Source organism: Aethalodelphis obliquidens, unplaced genomic scaffold, assembly GCF_003676395.1.
Source record: "Aethalodelphis obliquidens isolate GAN/ISIS:26980383/991018 unplaced genomic scaffold, ASM367639v1 scaffold78, whole genome shotgun sequence".
Classification (NCBI taxonomy): Eukaryota; Metazoa; Chordata; class Mammalia; order Artiodactyla; family Delphinidae; genus Aethalodelphis; species Aethalodelphis obliquidens.
Genome location: NW_020838022.1, coordinates 6,117,652 through 6,136,622, shown reverse-complemented (window position 1 = coordinate 6,136,622; position 18,971 = coordinate 6,117,652). Strand labels below are relative to the sequence as shown.

At 42.0% G+C, this 18,971-nt stretch overlaps 1 protein-coding gene across 5 annotated transcripts in view; it reads left to right on the top strand.

Annotated features, from left to right (window-relative positions):
* Positions 1-8,851, top strand: part of SLC9A6 (solute carrier family 9 member A6) — a 55,010-nt gene extending 46,159 nt beyond the window's left edge. For 4 of the 5 annotated variants that reach the window (XM_027092474.1, XM_027092475.1, XM_027092477.1 and 1 more), the window contains 2 exons: positions 2,392-2,497; positions 6,153-8,851. In XM_027092474.1, the coding sequence (XP_026948275.1) occupies positions 2,392-2,497; positions 6,153-6,425 (379 nt within the window). In that variant the 3' untranslated portion in view covers positions 6,426-8,851. The remainder of the gene's footprint in view (positions 1-2,391; positions 2,498-6,152) is intronic. The other variant, XM_027092473.1, reaches the window with a different exon arrangement.
* The last annotated feature ends 10,120 nt before the right edge of the window (positions 8,852-18,971 follow it).

Below are 18,971 nucleotides of genomic sequence, written 5' to 3'. Positions count from 1 at the left end.
GTATTGCAGTGGAAATTTTGTTGTAAATCACTTGGCCATATAAGTCGGGGGGCTCTTATTTCCGGACCGTCTTTTCTCTTTGTCTATTTTTACATCAATACCACACTCTCTTAATTATTGTACTTTTTAATAAGTCTTGCTATCCAATAGGAGAAATTCTACAGGTTTGTCATTCTTTAGTATTGCCTTAGCTATTTTAGGTCCATGGCATTTTCATCTAAATTTTAGAAACAACTTGTCATTTTCCATACATACATGCACACTCATGCTCACACACACACAGAAAAAAAGCTGCTGGCAAATTATTGAATTTGTATTAAATCTGTGGATGAATTTGGAGAGAACTGACATTTTAACAATATTGAGTCTTCCAATCCATGAACACTGTATATCCTCCATTCATTTAGATCTTCTTTAACTTCTCTCATTAATGTTTTATAGTTTTTAGTGACAGGTCTTGCACATCTTTCATTATATTTATCTCTATATATTTGGTATTTTGGGTGCTATTGTAAATGGTATGTATTTCATTTTATTTTATTTTCTACATTTTTGCCCTTAATATATAGGTATATAATTGGATTTTTATATATTGGCCTTGTATCCAGCAATCTTGTTAAGTTTACTTACATTTCTAATAGTTTTTAGATTCTATTTTCTATGCACATAACCAAGTGAATAATAATGTTTTATTTTTATGTCTTATTATATTGGCTGGACATTCCCAGTACAATGTTAAATGTAAGTGATGATAGCGGGCATTCTTGTCTTATTCCTGACCTAAGGGGGAAATTTTTCAATATTTCACCATTGAGTATGATGTTAGCTGTCAGTTTTTGAGATATCCTTGATCAATGTAAGAAAATTCCTTTCTATTTCTAGTCTGCTAAGAGTTCTTACCATAAATAGGTATTGAATATTATTAGACGCTTTTTCTACATCAACTGAGACGATCGTGTATTTATTTTTTCTCCTTTAGTGTGTTATCTTGCTGATTTTCATCAATTGTTTGAATGTTAAGCCAATTTTACATTACTGGAACAAATCCCACTTGATTATGATATTATTCACTGTGTATGTCACTAGATTTAATTTGCTAGTATTTTGTGTCTGATTTTTGTGTCTTTTCATGAGAGGCATTGGCTCGTGATTTTTTTTTCTTGTAATGTCCTTGTCAAGTTTCTATAGGAAGATTGTGCTAGTTTTATAAAACAGGTAGGGAAGAATTTTTCTCTTTTCTATTTTTCTGGAGGAGTTTGTGTATTTCTTAAGTCTGGGAAGATTTTAACCAGTGAAGCCTTCTGGGCCTGGAACTTTTTGTATGAAGAGGTTTTTAGTTTCTTTAATAAATACAGGACTATTCAGATTTCCTTTTGTCAATACTTGGTAAGTTTTAGTTTTTAGGGAATTTGTTCTTATAGAGTTAAATACCAAGACTTATTAGCCTCTGTACTAGCGTGTTAAGTACCACTAAACTACGATCTGGTACTTTCTGTACTTAATGCACTAGTAGAATTCATCATTCCAGATTTTCAGTGGTTTTGTGTGGCAAGATGTTTTATGAGCTATGTAAGTGTGTTTATATGAAGTACTTTAATCTTAGAGTTTATAAATATGTGAATTTATGTAAATTTCTTTGGCCTCCTCATTTTTAATTGAGAACAACCTTAAGTTGTAATTTTAGAAAGTAGCGAATATGTATGTGTCTTTCTCCCTTTTTCTGCTTTTTCTCATGATTCCCTCTTTTTTTCTTCTGAGTATCAAATATATTGTTGCATCTGTTTTTATTTTTATTTTTGGAGAATAGATGAATACTGAAATAAGAGTCTATGACAGAGGACCTCATGATGCATAATTTTTTTAATGTTTTTAGAATTGAGTTTCCTTTGATACTAAAGTTTCAACTCATTGAAGAGGCCAGCTGAGTCTACAATAAATAATTAAAACCATTTTTATTGCTATATTCTACTACTGGAATATTTAATCTCTTTTTAGGCTCTTACCATTCTTTAGTTTCTTCCGTGTCTCCTTCAGCGCTAAATTGAGAGCGATTTTGTCTTCCTTTTGGCTTTAGTAAAATCAGAAAGGCAATATGATGTAGTGGAAAGGGCATAGGATTTGGAATCAAGCCAATCTGGGTTCGAGTATTGGTCCTCCGTTTACTTAATTGTGTGACTTTAGGCAGATCATTGACTTCTATGAGCCTGAGTTTCCATATTTGTAAAACAGAGATAATAATAAAATCTCCCTCCCGTTGCATAATAGGGTCATGAAATGGGACAACATTTGCTATCTGAATTGGTAGGTACACTGTGACAGTGATTGTTATCAAACAGATTGTTCTTTTAAATTGGTAAAGAAAGGAACGCAGCTCTTCCTTAACTGGCACAGCTATCTGAAGCCTCTGCTGACGCACAGTGGGCCTCCTCTCACGACAACCCTCCCTGCCTGCTGTGGACCCGTTGCGAGATGCCTAACCAGCCCCCAGGCTTATGAGGTAAGTTGGTTTTATCCAGAACCTAAGTTCTTCATTAAGTTAAATTTAAAACTATCTGTTCTGTGGATGGGTTACTGGTTTTTTGTTTTGTTTTGCTTTGCTTGCGTTTAAGGTATAAAATCCACAAGCAGGAATATAAACATATTTTGCTCAGCCAGAAAATGCACTGAAATCTATAAATATAATTCACCGCCTTTGAGCCGTCATTTGAAAAAAGATACAGAATAGCATCTCATCTTACTGTCAGTGATTTTAGTAAATAATTCTATTTCCATGCTGGTTTTCATTTATTTGCAGCATGTGGCCTGAGCTTAGTACTAACTGCGTATATTGTAATCTATAAATCAGGGTCGTCACAGTCATGTGGAGAGGATTACTAAAACATTTTTTGATGCCCCTAAAGTGCAACAGATGCTCTTTTATTTCGGATATTAGGGAAAGTTTATCTACCTGTGTACCGTATTGCTGGGAGGCATGGATATATCTAGATATAATCTAGATTCCATATTTTTTCCTTAGCTGCCGACATAAGATTAGTGATTCAGCAGGTATTGCCACAAAGAAAGAAATGACAAATGCTAACCAGTTTTTATTTTAAAATATGAACATTTAATTTTTCAAGTTCTTTTTTAAAAACCTTTACTTCTAACCCAACCCTTCAAAAATAATCTGGTGCATCAAATAAAGTACCCATGTTAACAAAACCCACCAATTTTGACTACTCTGATGCAACACCTTGAGTTGAGAGATGAGGCTGTGGTAAAGCAGTGTAGACATGCACCCTCCAGTTCCCTGTGACCGCCTCTGTGGTGTTTTCGAGCAGATCCCACAGAGAATGGATGGGGAAGAGGAGTCTTAGCAGGGGTGGCACCTGGGTCAGGGAGGAGCACCCTGCAGCGTTGTGTTATGTTGAGTCAGTGCACAGTTCCGACAGACTACTGGTGGGCTGGGGGGAACACCCCGTGTTGTCTTGTCCCTCCCTGCCACTTTGCCCAGGCTCCCATATCAAGCACGGCCCCCATTCCCTCTTTACCCTGTTAGCCCATGTGGCTCTGTGCTGAGGGGTCAGCCAGCTTTGTCAGTTAAGTCATTGAGGTCTGGCTCTGGGATTCCAAAGACCCACTCGCCATCACCAAAAGCCAGAAGAGTTCCACAATGCCTGTGTGTCCTGTGGATAGCAAAATACGGCATTGTTCTATTCGTTTCCTTGGGCTGCCATAACAGAGTACCCCGAACTGAATGGCTTAACAACAGAAATTTACTGTTTCAAGTTCTGGAGGCTAGAAGTCTGAGGTCAAGGTGCCAGTAGGGTTGGGGCCTTCCGAGGGCTCTCTCCAGCTTCTCGTGGTTTGCTGGCCATCTTTGGCATTCTTTGGCTTGAAGATGCATCACACAGATCTCTGTCTTCATCTGTACCTGGCATTCTCCCTGTGTGCGCGTATGCGTCTGTGTCTCCAAATTTTCCCTTTTTATAAGGACACCCACCAGTCATACTTGCTCAGGGCCCATACCAAGGACCTAATCTTAATGTGATCACCTGCAAAGACTCTATTTCCAGATAAGGTCACATTCACAGGTACTGGGAGTTAGGATTTCACATCTCTTGGGGGGGGGGGGGGGGGGGGAGATACCATGTAACCCGTAACAACCATAAAACTTAATTTTTTAATTTTATTTTTTGCTATGTTAACTACTTATTAAATTATAAAAGTAGCATGCTTGCAGCCAGATATTCAAACAGTATGGAACGTACAAAGTGAAAAATAAAAGTCGCTCTCTTTCTCCCACCTCCATCCCCCAGAGGCAGTCTTTATTAAGGGTTTATTTTGGATACTCCCTGCTATAGTTTATCTACACAAACTTATATGTGTATATATAGCTCTCTTTATTGTTTTACACAAATGGGATCATAATAAGAGTATTGTCCTGCTACTTGCTTTTTTCACTTAATGATACAGCATGGATATGTTTCTAAGAGTCCATGAGATCCCTTACCTTCTCTCTATTGGTGGCTGCACAGTGTGGTTTTGCCAAGGTTGATTTAATTAGTCTCCTGTGGCTAGACCTTTACATTGTTCCTCCTTTTGTGTTTTTGTTATTACAAACAATGTTTACAGTGAATATCCTTGTATATATAAATTTACCCAAGAATATAAAGTTATAAAGAATAGATTTTAAAGGTTAAGTTGCTGGGTCAAAAGTCATATGCATTTTAAAATTTGGTAGATATTGCCCCAAACCTGAAACTTAATAAAGTCATTAGAAGGTGCTGAAGAGCCCCTGCTGACGAGTGAAGGTGCCACAGAGCTTTGAGTATTGCTGAATTAAGCGATAGACACGCTTGTTAGACTTAACTGTTATAACTGGATTGGGCAGGAAGGGATTATGGCTGGTTGGTGGAATGGGTTTGTTTGGTTTTTAATTCACATGTCTTTGTCTTTGAGTATTTAGGCAAATTTCTAGCAACAGCAAATTTTTTTTAAGTTGAAAAATTTTTGTCCAATCGTGCCCTCAGTCTATTTGACCATCTTAGACAAATTTAAAGATTTTAAACACGCACAGGATAGGAGAGCTGAGTGTAGGATGTTTCTGTCAGCTCTACTTCCCTCAAGGAGTATTAGTCACAGACTTTTTTTTGCTAGATCAATATGAGTATTTAGAATAATTCTTACTCTATATTTTAAACAATGACTTTCTGATTTTTAAAAGTAATATGTACTCATTATAATAAAATTTCAGATAGTACAAAAACATAAGAAAATAAAAACCACTAGCAATTCTGTCATGCAGAGCTAACTATCATCATTTTGTTGAATACCTTCTAGACTTTCCTGTGCACATGTACACTTTTTAATTTGCCACAGTGGCACTATATATGCTAGACATTTTTCCCTTTTCTGGAACTTTATTTATATTCTTTTTGGCCCCAAAGTTTCCATTAGAACCAACGCCCGTTGAGCTGGGTGACAAGTGTGTAGTGAGGGTTCAGTATTTCTAGGTATTGTTGATACGGCAGTAAAAGCTTCATTTATATAAATCTGTTCAACAATCAATTGAACTTATATTTAGCGAATACTTTCTCTGTGCCCCTAAACTGTTAGGTGATTGAAGTACAGCGTACAAGGGACTTAGGGTCTAGTGCGGGGGGTGTGTGTGTGTGTGTGGCGCAGACCACTGCCTGAGCAGTTACGCAAAGGGGTAAGTGCCACTCTAAGGAGAAGACTAAGTACAGGACGCTAGGGGAGAACACAGGAGGACCCCTAAGCTAGCCTTGGATGATCAAGGAAGACTTCTGGGAGAAAGTGACTTTTCAGCCAAGACCTCAGTGATAAGTAGGCGCTAGTTACATGAAGGAGGAGAGAGGGGACAGGACGTAAGAGAAAGCACGAGAGATTTGGGGCAGCTGTCAGCACTTCAGTCTTCGGGCACACAGTGAGGCGGGTGAGGTCAGAGAAACAGAAGGTGGTGGGAGATGAAGCTGAGGGGCCCAAGTCGCACAGTGTCTTTTAAGCCAAGGTGAGGACTTTCGACTTTATCCTGAGGGCAGGGAGCGGCCCCTGAAGCTTTTTAAATAGGGCATCCTTGAAAATTCTGCTATTGGAAATGTTTCTTGAATTTCATAACAATTCGCAAAACTTATTTTATTTGAATTTAGAACCAGGAACAGTTGAAAGATGATGACTCCGATCTTATTCTCAATGATGGTGATATTAGTTTGACGTATGGAGATTCTACCGTGAACACTGAATCAGCATCGTCCGGTGCCCCTAGGAGATTTATGGGAAACAGTTCTGAAGATGCCTTGGATCGGGAACTTGCATTCGGGGACCATGAACTGGTCATTCGGGGAACACGCCTGGTTCTTCCTATGGATGACTCTGAACCCCCGTTAAATTTGTTAGATAATACAAGACACGGTCCAGCCTAAGCTTACTCATTACTCACTTAGTGATCTGTAAAATTTGCACATGTGATTGTGAAGAAATTCGTACTACCTAAAAAGTCCCAGTGCATGTCTCTGAATGTTTAAGCTGTATAAATGCTATTTATATGGCATCGAAAGACTATAAATACCCTGTACAAGGCAGATTGTGAACAAACTCTTACGTTTTATTGGCTGCACTATGTAGACCGGATCTGTTTTAGAAAGTTAATTTCAGTGATGTCGTGTGTCCCAGCTTTATGTCCCAGTTCAAGTATACAAGGTGACAGATTTACTCTTTCTTATATTTACTTGACACTTAACCAGAGTACCGAGTTCTCGTGATATGAATTAATTTTAAGGCAATGAATTTGTGGGAGGGGAGGGAGAGGAAGAGGGGGGAGTGCTAGCAGGAGAAGTTCCTTTGTCGGGAAACTTGTGTTGATTGCTGCTGCCTCTGTCGTGACCTTTTCCTTTCCTTTTTGTCCGGTGGCCTGTTGTGGTGCAAGAGGCCAGTGGCTCTGGATCTTGCCCCACTCAGATTGGGGAGTGAAGTGCGGGGGCCCTTTGCCCCCCTTGCCATGAAAAGAACAGATCTGTTGGCTACAGTACACTGCTACTCGGAAAAGAAGGCTGCACATGACTTCCAAGACTTTGTTTCTTTTCTTCCACTCCAAGACCTGGGAAGGAGTCGCGCCATCCAGCCCACTTAGCCAAAGTACAGTTGTATATAGTTCAGAGCACTTGATTTCGATTTGGAGGGGCTGGGGCAGGCGGAGAGGGGGCAGAGGCCAGGAAGGGGAGTAAGGAGCATGGTGGTTTCGGAGAGCTCTCCCCCCAAATATGTAAATAATATATACCAGATAAGTTTAAATAAGAAATTCAATTGCTGCTTACTTTTTGATTATGTACTTTATGTGTATAGCAAGCTTTGTGGTCAGAAGTTTTTATATGAATTTAAATCGCTGCTCTTTAGCAGCCAAACAGGAGCAAAATGTAAAACTTTTGAACTTACTTGTGTCTAATTGTCATTCATTAGTCTGTAGTTGATGTTAAAAGTTAATTTATGAATCCATGACCGTTCCACACTACACCACAGCCAGTCATGAGAAAAGTACAGCGCTGCGGAGAGCTTGCTGTGAGGGCGGTTACTCCTTTGTGTGCACCAGGTGTAGTTGTCTTCATGCTCATGTGACATTTTAATATGAAATACCTAAGCTGCCATGTTTGTTTTGTTTTTTTACAGTTTTCAAGGAAGAGTACATAACATTGCCCATTTCGTATTCAGAGTATGCAAGTGGATCCTATTTTGTAAGCTGCAGATACCTAATGGTGCATTGAATCTTAGCGGGGGGATCCTTTCCGACACTGATTCTGACCCGTCAAAGTTTCAGAAGAAAACTAGAAACTTCTGTGGGTTTTTTCCCCCTCAGGTCTGAGTAGCATTGCCTTAAATCGTACCCAATTCAAAAACGGATTTGTTTATGCGATGTTCAAATTGTCCAACACAAAATATCTTTGCAAACGAAATATGTACTTGTCTTCCCAAAGGTTTCCTTGCTGTGATGCAAACACTCCTTGCGATTTTGAGGGAATTCTACTGTTGGACCCTTGAGTGGCAGCTCTAACTGTTGGCATAGCCATTTGTTATGTAGTGGTAGTGACTTTCCTGCTATGCAGGAACCCCGTGAAGTGTGCATTTTCTACAATGTGTGCCTCTTCATGCAGTCAATAATTTCTTGTTAATGTGTGTTTGAGGGGCTTTGAACTTCAGCGTCATTTACCCACGAAGTCATTCACGTTGTAAAAGGTTATATAAGAAATTCACAACTACCTTTTTTATCCTGTCAAGTTACTGAGCTCACTTTATGAAAATTGCTGTAAATACTTAGCATGACAAATTCAGTAACTCGTCTGTTTCAGCATGCATAAGACCTTTTCTTAGGGAAACTGATAAAGTTTGAGTCAACTAAATCTGCCTTCGTACTTTATCAGAGGGGAACCAAGTCTGCTGCGCTTACATCAGCATCTGGAAGATTCTCCTCTCTAATCTGCGTGCGCATCTCCAAGCAAAGAAGCAAAAACAAACTCTGCTCATACATCTATTGGTTTGAGACACCTGAATGAACTTGGATGAGGTACAGTCTGAGTTCCCATCATGCACAAGTAGAACTGTTCTCGGACTTGTTTTTCTGTTCTTTGTGGACCCTACACGTTTGAATGACTTGAACGTTGCATCTTTTCAAGTTATTTTTTAAGGTTCCTTGGCATTTTATCCTAGTTGTCCGTGTTTGGCAATGTGCTGTTAAAGTAATAGACTTTTAATCTTTTATGTATTTTTTGTTTTCCCTTGGAGTTCTTGGACAGATGTTATAGTGGTTTCTTTTAGGAAAATCTGTCATTAAAAAAATTATAGCCTTGCAAATAACCACTCACAGTGTTTGAGTCACAGTTTATTCTAGTGAGAAGTGAAGAGTGCTGACTTCATTTATTTTTCTACCTATATACCTACTGGGAAAGGGGGAAGACTGATGTTTTAAAAAGCAACAAACAGAAACCTAACGGAACGTAACTTACGGGGTGGCAAATTTCTGGTGCTTATGTGTGAGGCTGGATGTATTTGCTTATGGGACCATTTAAGAAATACGACTCAAAGCAGTCGAATCTGTTACATTGATTTGTAGCCTGTTAGCTCAGTGGTGGATAATGTCATGAAAATGTTAGTTCCATTATATGGGGGGAGTAAATTCTGTATCCAGTTAGGTAGAAAGGCAGTTGCAAGTTGGGTTGAGAGCACGATCACACAAATAGTCCTTTTTCCAAGTTAAAGACAGGTCTTTCTCTTTGTACGTAAGAAGTTTTGTAGGTTGGGGTTTGGTGACAGCAGCTTTGATGCTCGTTTCTTGAACAAACGCATGTTTCCTAATTCACAAATAAAACCCTGCATTAGATTTGAGCAAGTCTATTTGTTTACCTGACTCAGGGCACAGGTGTAAGGAGATGAAAATGTAGATGTCTTGACTTAATCAGAAAGTCCTTGCCAGGAAGTACTGCACACAGATGATGCAGCATTGGGGTATGAGGCTTGAAATAAACTGGGAATGATAAAAATAGTGCTCATTTTTTTGAGCCCCCTTAGATCCAGGCAGTGTATATAGGAGGTGTTCTTTTCATCCACATTTTAATCTAATCTTAATCATGCTTTGTGTTATTCTCCTTTCACAGATAAGGGAACTCAGGTGGAGGGAAGTTGTCACAGTGCTAGTAAGTGACAGATCCAGGATTCAAATCCAAAGTCTAGATTTGTTACCTGCTACTCTCCCAGCTCCAATAGCACGCGATGGGCTAGTCCATCTTGAGTATAACTAGAAGGATGATGAAAGGAGTTGCAGACGTCCATCCTGCTGCCCATCCACCACCTGCTTGCCATCAGGCCAGGGTAGGGCATGAAGTCTCAGCTCAGTCCTTCCGTCTGCTGCACTGTTGGCCGCCAGACACAAGTTCCCCTGGTTGGGAAGTTTCTCGAATTCTTAGTGAAGTGCCCTCCTGTATCTCCTTGAGCCCATGGGTGAGGCAACCTGGCTGGTGCCATGCCTTCACACTCTGCCTTCCAACATTTCCACCAAGGGGCCCACCTTTTATGGCAGACCGCGAGGTCCTGAACAATGGCTCTATACCCGCAGAGTTTGGTGTAGTAGAAAAAAAACAGGGTTTGGAGTTACACAGACCTGGGTTCAAATCTAGACTCTACTGCTGGCTTATTGTGTAACGTCGACCACTTACATGTTGCTGAGCCTTCAGTAATTTCTTAGTTGTAAAGTTAATTCATTCAAGAAATATTTGCGTACTTGCTTTGTGCCCCACGCGATGGCTATAGCAGCAAATAACAGCAGTTCCTGCTCTCACAGAGCATACTCTACAGGGGATGCCAACAGCTGTCTCACGGCATTGCTGGGGATCATTCAGGCAAGAGAGACTGAGTGCCTTCGGGTAGGGGAATATCTACCTCAAATAACCAGCAAATAACGTCAAATACAATCATCACACGATGGAAAAATACAGGAGGCTCTGAGAGGGCCCTGTAATTCGGTGATAGGGGGATAGGGAAGCTTTTCCTGACGACGGGATATTTAAGGTTAGACCACAGAGTAACCAGAGGGTCAAGCAGATGACAGGCGGCGGGGGCGGGGGGGATGAGGAACATTCCAGGCAGAGTGAGCAGTGACAGCCTCCGCCTGTAACTGATCTTCGACACAACATTCATTCAATCAAATAGTTATGGAGTGACAAACATACCAGGTACTGCGCTATTTACATAGCGGGAGGAATAAAATGGATGCCGGCCACCCTCTTAGTACTCACACATTAGTGTGCAAGATAGGAAGTACCCAACAATCCTAACGAGGAGCACCTTGAACCCAAGCCTGCCCCTGCAACTTTGTCCCTCCAGCCCTCTCCCACCGCTCCTCTGAGGCAAGTCCACGGCCCTCTTCTGGGTCGCAGCCTTCAGACGTTGGAGAAGAAGAGCTGGTGTGTCTTTCTTGAGTCTTTCCGCCCCGTGCTGACAACCCCATCGCCTCCCTGTCTTTCAGACACGCGCCGGAAGTCCACTGTTCTGGACATCTTTATGAATGCACCTGAGAGCACATTGGCTGTTTGTTTCAGTGGCCTCGTCTCCCTCATCTTATGGCGTCACCAGAAAGCCTGAGCCGGCACCCTGCCATCACGGAGCTTCCAGTCGGGGAAGGCCAACCATAAATAGACAAATACGCACATCAAGTAATTAGAGACAGGGATGAGTACCAAACAGGAAACGGCATAGAGGGTACTGGGTGCGAGGCGGTGGTGGCCCGGTGGCTGTGGAAGGGCTCATCGAGGAGGCCTTGCTCAGGAGGTGACACTAAAACCAAGGCTTGAAGGAACTGCCCAGGCAGAGGACAGCGAGGAGTGGTGGGAAGGCCTGCTTTAGGGTAGACGCTCAACGCATGTTTGTCGAAAAGGAGCGAAACGTCCTCCTGCCCTTTACTGAGTTGGATTTAGAAGGCCAGCATGGTGGAGTGGGAAAGACAGAGGCCGGAGGCCAGCCCTGCCGGCTGCTCGGCATGCTGAGGAGGCTGCTTGAGCCTCTCTGAGGCTGTTTCTTCCTTTATAAAATGATGACAGGTCACGGATCCCGCAAACATTTACTGAGCTGCTGTCATGTGCCAGCCCTGTGGTAGGTACTGGAGTATGATTCCAGCCGCAAGTAGCTGCCAGGCCTGTTTGGGGGATCAGGTGAAGTGATGTACCTTGAAACGTTTTGACCGGGGTTCAGAAGGCTCTTGACATTGAGCTTGAGTATTCTGTCAGGTTTTGCTGATGAGGTGCTATATGAATAAACTACGGAAAACTCTCTGAAGACCGTGCTTCTGCTGTGGGTGACTTTCCTTCAGAATCTCCAGTTCAGCAAGTTGGAGGTTTCCCAAGCGGTTGCCATGGTGAAGGCTGAACTCTGAGAACCGGCTTAGCCGGGGCTGTCATTGCTGGAGCCTGAACTCCATGAGACCTGATAGTTTCTGGACAATTCTGTCTGCTGAGTGAAAGAGCCCCTCTCCTTTACCAGGCACCCGTACCGCCATTGCAGCCTGGGAGCCCTGCCCCCGGTGTCCTGCTCGTTTTAAACTTGCTGCTGTCCAGTGGGCGTGGGATCCCACTCGAGAGATGCAGCTTAGCTGTGCAAGTTCTTTCTTTTCGCCGTGATGGAAAAACGCATTGAAAGTTCTGTGAGCGCTTCTTGGAAACAAGGCTTAATTTCTCCAGATTTGTTGGAACTGAGGTTGTTCACTGTGTGTTTAAATACTAATCCTACCAAAATTGCTTGAGAAGTATTCAGTTCTTGGTTGCCTGGGGAGTCACAAGGCTTTATTGCATGATTTTTTTTCTTTTGTTCGCTTGAATTTCCTATACAGCTGTGTTCCCATGTGGACTAGGCAGAAAGCATGTGAGCTGTTTTTTCATCTGAAAAATCTGGAAGACTTCTGTCAGATAATGGAAGCTGACTGTTTTTCCAATCTGAGAGCTGGTTTAGTGTGAGAAAGCAAGATAATGGCGATAGGACCCCCTGATTGTGCTATAAAATTGTTTTTTTAACACTTTCTTGGGACCAACAATCAAAGCTCCCTTTTCTAAGGGGAACCAAGAAGCTGCTATTTAAACATTCCAGCCAACCAATATTTTACTTCCTAACTTCCAGTCAGCAAACACTGAGCACCTCACAGGGTCTGAGCCCTGGACCAGGCACTAGGATCACAGAGGTGACTTAAATCATGGTTTTGATATAAAGGCAGCCGCAGCCAATTAGGTAAAAGCATTGCAATCATGTAAAAAGCATTAGAAAGGGACCGCTATATGGGATTCAGGGCCCTTACCCATTACTGCTTATGGTGGGCAGAATAATGAACCCTAAAGATGTCCACACCCTAATGCCTGGAACCTGTGAATAGTGACATGGCAAAGAGACAGGTGTAGATGGAATTACGGTTGCTAGTCAGCTGACCTGGAGATGGGGAGAGTATCCTGGATTATCCAGGTGGGCCCAGTCCAATCACACGGGCCCGCAACATTGGAGAACATTTCCTGGCTGTGTTCAGAAAAAGAGATGGCTAACAGAAGCAGGGGCAGACAGATGCTGCATTCCTGGCTTTGAAGAGAGAGGAAGGCGGTCTCTAGAAGCTGGAAAAGGCAAGGAAGCAAAGTCTTCCCCCAGAACCCCTGGAAGGAAAGCAGCCCGGCCGACACCTTGATTTTAGCCCAGTGAAGTTGTGTCGGACTTCTGACCTACAGAACCGTAAGAGGACAAGTGCAGGTTGTTTTAAGGCACTATGTTTGTGGTAATTTGCTATAGCAGCAGTAGGTAACTAACACATTGCCTTGGAGGGAGAGGGGATTTTGTCTCTTATTTAGTTTTGAGTGTCTGCTCTGTGTCAGGCACTGTGTATGGTGCTGCGGGTTCAGAACTGAACAAGATCCAGAGTCCACCGTCCAGTGAGGGAGACTAGCAAGTACGCAGGCAACATGGCACTGGGATGGAGGAAAGTCCGGATGATAAATGCCCAGCTGGGAGAGGGGTCAGGAGGCTGGGGAATGCCCTGCCATTTCTGTGGCTTTAGCCTAGCTTTAACGGACACTTCCATGTTACTCACTGGTGTAAGGGATTTTCCCAGGCCTCCACGCCCACTATCTGACCAGGGAGTGGCAGTGTGTGGAAGACATGACCATATTTGGGTTCTAGAGGGATCACTCTCATTGTGGCTGCAGTGGGAAGGATGGCTTTTCCGGACAGAGGAGGAGCGAACACAGGGATGGTGGTTCAGGTGAAAGAGGGTGTGGTCTGGACTATAGAAACGTCAGGAGGAATGGAGCGGAGGGAACAAACGCAGGAGACATGTCGTCAATAGAATCAACAGGACTTGGAAACTAAATGCGGTGAATGAGTGAGGGGTGAAGTGGGTTACGATGATTCCCAGCGATCTGGGTTGGGCAAATGGGTGTGTGGACTGGTAGTACTGCAGTTTTAGAGAATCCCTTTTTTGACAAAGACGTTCAGAAATGTAGGCAGGAAAGGTGCAAATCTAAATTTGCCTCTGGAAGGTGAGGGGAGATGGAACCCAAGCAGGAAAAGAGGAGTGAGAGAAAGCAGCTCAGGGCTCCGAATGAGAAAGTTGGGAGGGCATGAGAGGATGCAAGCTTGGAAAACACTAGGACTTGCAGTCCATTCTCCCATTATGACCGAACAACATCTGGAGCTTTCTGCTTGGGGTGGCGTCTGGGGAAAATAATTGCCTTAAGCAAAGTACAATAGATGGAGGAAAAAATAAATGATTTTCCCTCACAAAAAACAGAATGCTTCCGACGTTCTCCGGGAATGATGGGTGGTATTACTAGGAAACTTTAAAGAGTGCGTCACTCTGGATTTCGGTGTATCCTCCACTGGTCTGGCCAGGAGAATGAAAATATATGTTGTGGGCACTCTAAAATACAGTTCTTAGCATTTTCTGGGAGGGTCAAGGGCCAAAGAATGAATCCTGGATCTGGAAAGGAAGCCTCGGCTAGTTGGTCAGACCATTTCTGGTTCTGGGGAGGTTTACGTGTGAGCAAGGAGACTGCTTCACTTTGTGCTTTTCCCCAGAGACTGTTGCAGGAGTTCTCTAGCAAATCCAGTGTAGCGTGCAAAGCCCTCTGGTATGCTGTCCTCAAGCACTGTGTGCCATTCGCTTGCTGAAACCGTCGGTGCCGGAGCTGCAGTCTTTGTGGACATTTGAGCCAAATAGCAACTGTGGGGACAGAGTTCATCAAAAAATACAGAGAGATTCAAACTTTTTAAAGATTGATTTTTGCCCCAAGAGAAGGAAACCAGCAATTGACAGTATAACTGACAAAAGAGAGCATAGAGGCCTATATTAAGATGAAGGAAACATCTGGTTTTTGTTTTCTTAACTTTTATTAATTCATCTGAGGTGTGAGTCATCAGCTCACCCAGCCAATGTTTCCAAAACGAAGTCTTCGTTGCCTCCGGAGTTGTTGGGAAAAGTCAGTTCAGAACTACCTTGAGAGAAAGATGATCCACAGAGAGCTGTCATTAAAAAAAAAAAGTAACGTTGATCCCGATAGGTAGTTCCTAAAATTGCTTTTATGTTAACTCATGATTACATTCCTTCCTCAGCAGGATTTTATTCCCCCATCCAGAGATTGTAGGACTGATGTGCTGATCTAAAAATGTATATTAAACTCAGAACCTCACAAAGTATGCCCTTAACCTAGACAGAAAACTTCATTGGCTTACCTCAGTCTTTCCCTGTAGACGGCGGGGTTAGATGTGTAGCCCCTGGAGACACTAGGAAGAAAAAGTGTCCTCTCCCTCTCCCCAAGGTTTTCTTCAGCCGACACCAATCCCACCCCAAAAGGGGGCTCAGATGGAGACACCAATGAGAGGAGAAGATTACTTACTGGGGTGAGACCCTACCACCATCTGGGTTAGTGATGCTGCATTCTCACCCACTCCTCTTGATGACTAACATTACGTTTTCAAGACAGCTGGTCAGAGTTCACAGTTGGCCTAGAGTTACCGTCCAGGACAAATTTGGCTGGTCTGGGTAATAATGTAACCAGCAACTTTGCTCTCATTACAGTATACTCTATCCAGCTGAACTCTACTCTTTTTGACCCAATGGTAGGGATGTCAGTAGGGGGATTCAAACCTCTACCTTTCATAGGAGACCAATGACTTGATTCTACTAACCATTCATTCATTCAACAAACTTTATCTGAGTGCCTACGCAAGGTATTGGGAATTCAGAGGTGAATAAGACATGGTTCCTGCCCTCAGGGAGCTCACAGTCTAGTAGTAGAGACAGACTTGTAATTAGATGAATTACTATTCTGTGATTCCTGAGGAAGTTCATGTTGAATTGAGCCTTAAAGGATAAGTTAGATATATAAGCCTGGAGCACAGGAGAAAAATCTGGACTTTGGGAGCAGATGAGATCCCCAAGAGAAAGTATATAATAGGAAGAGTCCTAGAAAAAAATACAAAACAACAACAAACAAGCAAGCAAAACCAGTGATGTTTAAAGAGACTAGAGAGGTTGGTAGAAAATGAAAGCAGTGTTACAGATATTAAAGGAGAAAGAGTTTTCATTAGGAAAGGATGGCCAATAGTGTCAAATTCTGTAAAGAGATCAAGTCATACAAAGACAGGAGAGCGTCCATTGGATCCAGGAATATGGAGACCAGTGGTAACAGTAAGGGAATGACAAAGCAGGTTTAGGGGAGACCTTTTGACTGCTTGCATATGGGAGGTGAGGAAGAGTGGGAGGTTAAGGATGACTGTCGGGTTTCTGGACTGAGTGACTGGTGAGTGGTGGTTCCATTCACCAAGATGTGGAACCCAGGAGGAGCAGAGCAGGGAGACAGGGAAAGGGAAGGGATTCAGGTTTGGACACACTGAGCATGATGTACCTATGGGATACCCAAGTGGAGATGTCCAGTGGGCCTCTGGCTTTATGGGTCTAGAGCTCGAATTTCCTAGTTTGTAAATAAAATAGACTAACATGGCCAATTTTTTTTCTGTAGAAAACTCCATGCCATCTTTTCATTTTGCCCTTAACCAGGACCCATCGCTTAGATATTTTCTAATTTTCGGTATTTCTCTGTGATTTCTCAACTGATTTTATCTGAACCAGGAGCATGTGTACATGCAGTTTCTGTACCACACATCTGAAGCTGCTTCTGAGGAGAAACAGAAGAATTTACAGGTTAATAAAAAGTAACTGGAACAGCTCTTCTGTCTGTATTGAGCCTGTTGCCCATCTCCTTTCCATAACACTGATTTATTCTAGAATCTCCTCTTGTTATTGTTTACCTAAGGAAGAAGTGGAAGTAGCTTCGATGCTACCTCAATTATAACAGCATCTAATGTCAGTGTTTATAGACAATGATCTGATTCGATATGAAATAAAGGGCAAAGCAGCCTCAAATATTTAAATGATATGACTGAATTTGAACAGCAGTGTCTACCCTGGTCACTCAGGACAGGAATTGTAGCACCCATCCCTATGCCATACACACAGGGGGTCCTCAAGTCCTTTCGTGTGAAGGAGGGTCTGTGTCTAGGCATCCCTCTCTCCTTCTACAGATAATCTTATGTTCTTGCCAGTTTCTGGTCATGTAGTTTCCTACTCAAAGATAGTCTTTATGTTGTGTCCCTTGTAGTAAATGAAAACCCCAATCTTCGTAAAGAAAATTGTGTCAGTGGCTGGCCCTTTTCTCAATTCTCCATCAGACTGAATTTACTTATTTATTTATGTATTTAATTTTAAGATTTTTTTTGATGTGGACCATCTTTAAAGTCTTTATTGAATTTGTTACAATACTGCTTCTGTTTTATGTTTTGGTTTTTTGGCCACGAGGTATGTGGGGTCTTAGCTCCCCGACCAGAGATCGAACCCGCACCCCCTGCGTTGGAAGGCGAAGTCTTAACCACTGGACAGCCAGGGAAGTCCCCTGAATTTAGATATGATACTGGCAAGAGCAACAAGGTAAATGATCAATTTGTGATGTGTCTGGTCCAAGGGGGATTATTTTGACAGTCTGTTCTAACCATACAAGCAATGTTTCTAATAATAATAAAAAGTTTTATTAGATGTTGTCACAGATGTAAATGTTTCATAAAGTTATCACTCCAGTTGTAAATCATATACTTGAACTCATACTCAAGTCACCTCATTAAATACCAAGAAAAACTATGTCTTTCATATATCCTGGTCTCAAGTCACTTTAAAAAAGGAGTAAAACCAAAACACCAAACTCAAGCCCCAGCCATTTATGGCTGAACTTGAAGAGACTGAGAGGAATATGAAAATTTTTTTATCTCTTTCTTTAATCTTCCTTTTGAGATCATATCCTCCAGATTTGTCATTATCTTCCTAGGTCCATTAGATTCTTCAAAAAATAATAGAACTGGAGAAATGATCCAGACTCTAACAAAAAAAAATCTGATTTATTGAGGAACAATTTATATACGATAAAATTTATCCTTTTAAGTGTGCAGTTCTGTGAGTTTTGAAAAACACATACGATCATGTAACTATCACCACAATCAAGATACAGAACATTTTAATCACTCCAAAAAATCCTCCTGTGTCCCTTTTTTTTTTTTTTTTTTGCAGTACGCGAGCCTCTCACCATTGTGGCCTCTCCCGTTGCAGAGCACAGGATCCGGACGCGCAGGCTCAGCGGCCATGGCTCATGGGCCTAGCCACTCCGCGGCATGTGGGATCTTCCTGGACCGGGGCTCGAATCCGTGTCCCCTTCATCAGCAGGTGGACTCTCAACCACTGCGCCACCAGGGAAGCCCTATGTGTCCCTTTGTAGGTAGTCCCTTCCCCACCTCAGGCTCCTGGCAACCACAAACCTGTTTTCTGTTTATATAGTTTTGCCTTTTCCAGAATGTCATATAAACAGAATCACATAGCAACGCAGCCTTTTGCAGACAGACTCTTCGCTTTTAAAATTAACATTGTTTTTCAGGTAACAAAGATTAATACATGTTCATCGTAGAAAAATGAAAATATTTAAGAAACAAGGAGATATAAAAATGCTTCCCAAAGAGAACTATTGTAAATGTTTGTATGTGTTTCCTTCCAGTCTTTTTTCTGTATGTGCATTATGAACTCCCACATACAGAAACAAACAAGTACAAGATTGGAATCCTACTGTATACAGGATTTGGGATTTTTATTTTGGATGTTTAAAATAAATATGTTTAAAATAAATATATCCTAGGCATATATCCAGAAAAAATGAAAACTGTAATTCGAAAAGGTATACACACCCCAATGTTCATAGCAGCACTATTCAAAGTAGCCAAGACATGGAAGCAACCTAAATGTCCATCAACAGATAAATGGATAAAGAAGATGTGGTATACAATGTTCATTGCAGCACTATTTACAATAGCCAGGACATGGAAGCGACCTAAGTGTCCATCCACAGATGAATGGATAAAGAAGATGT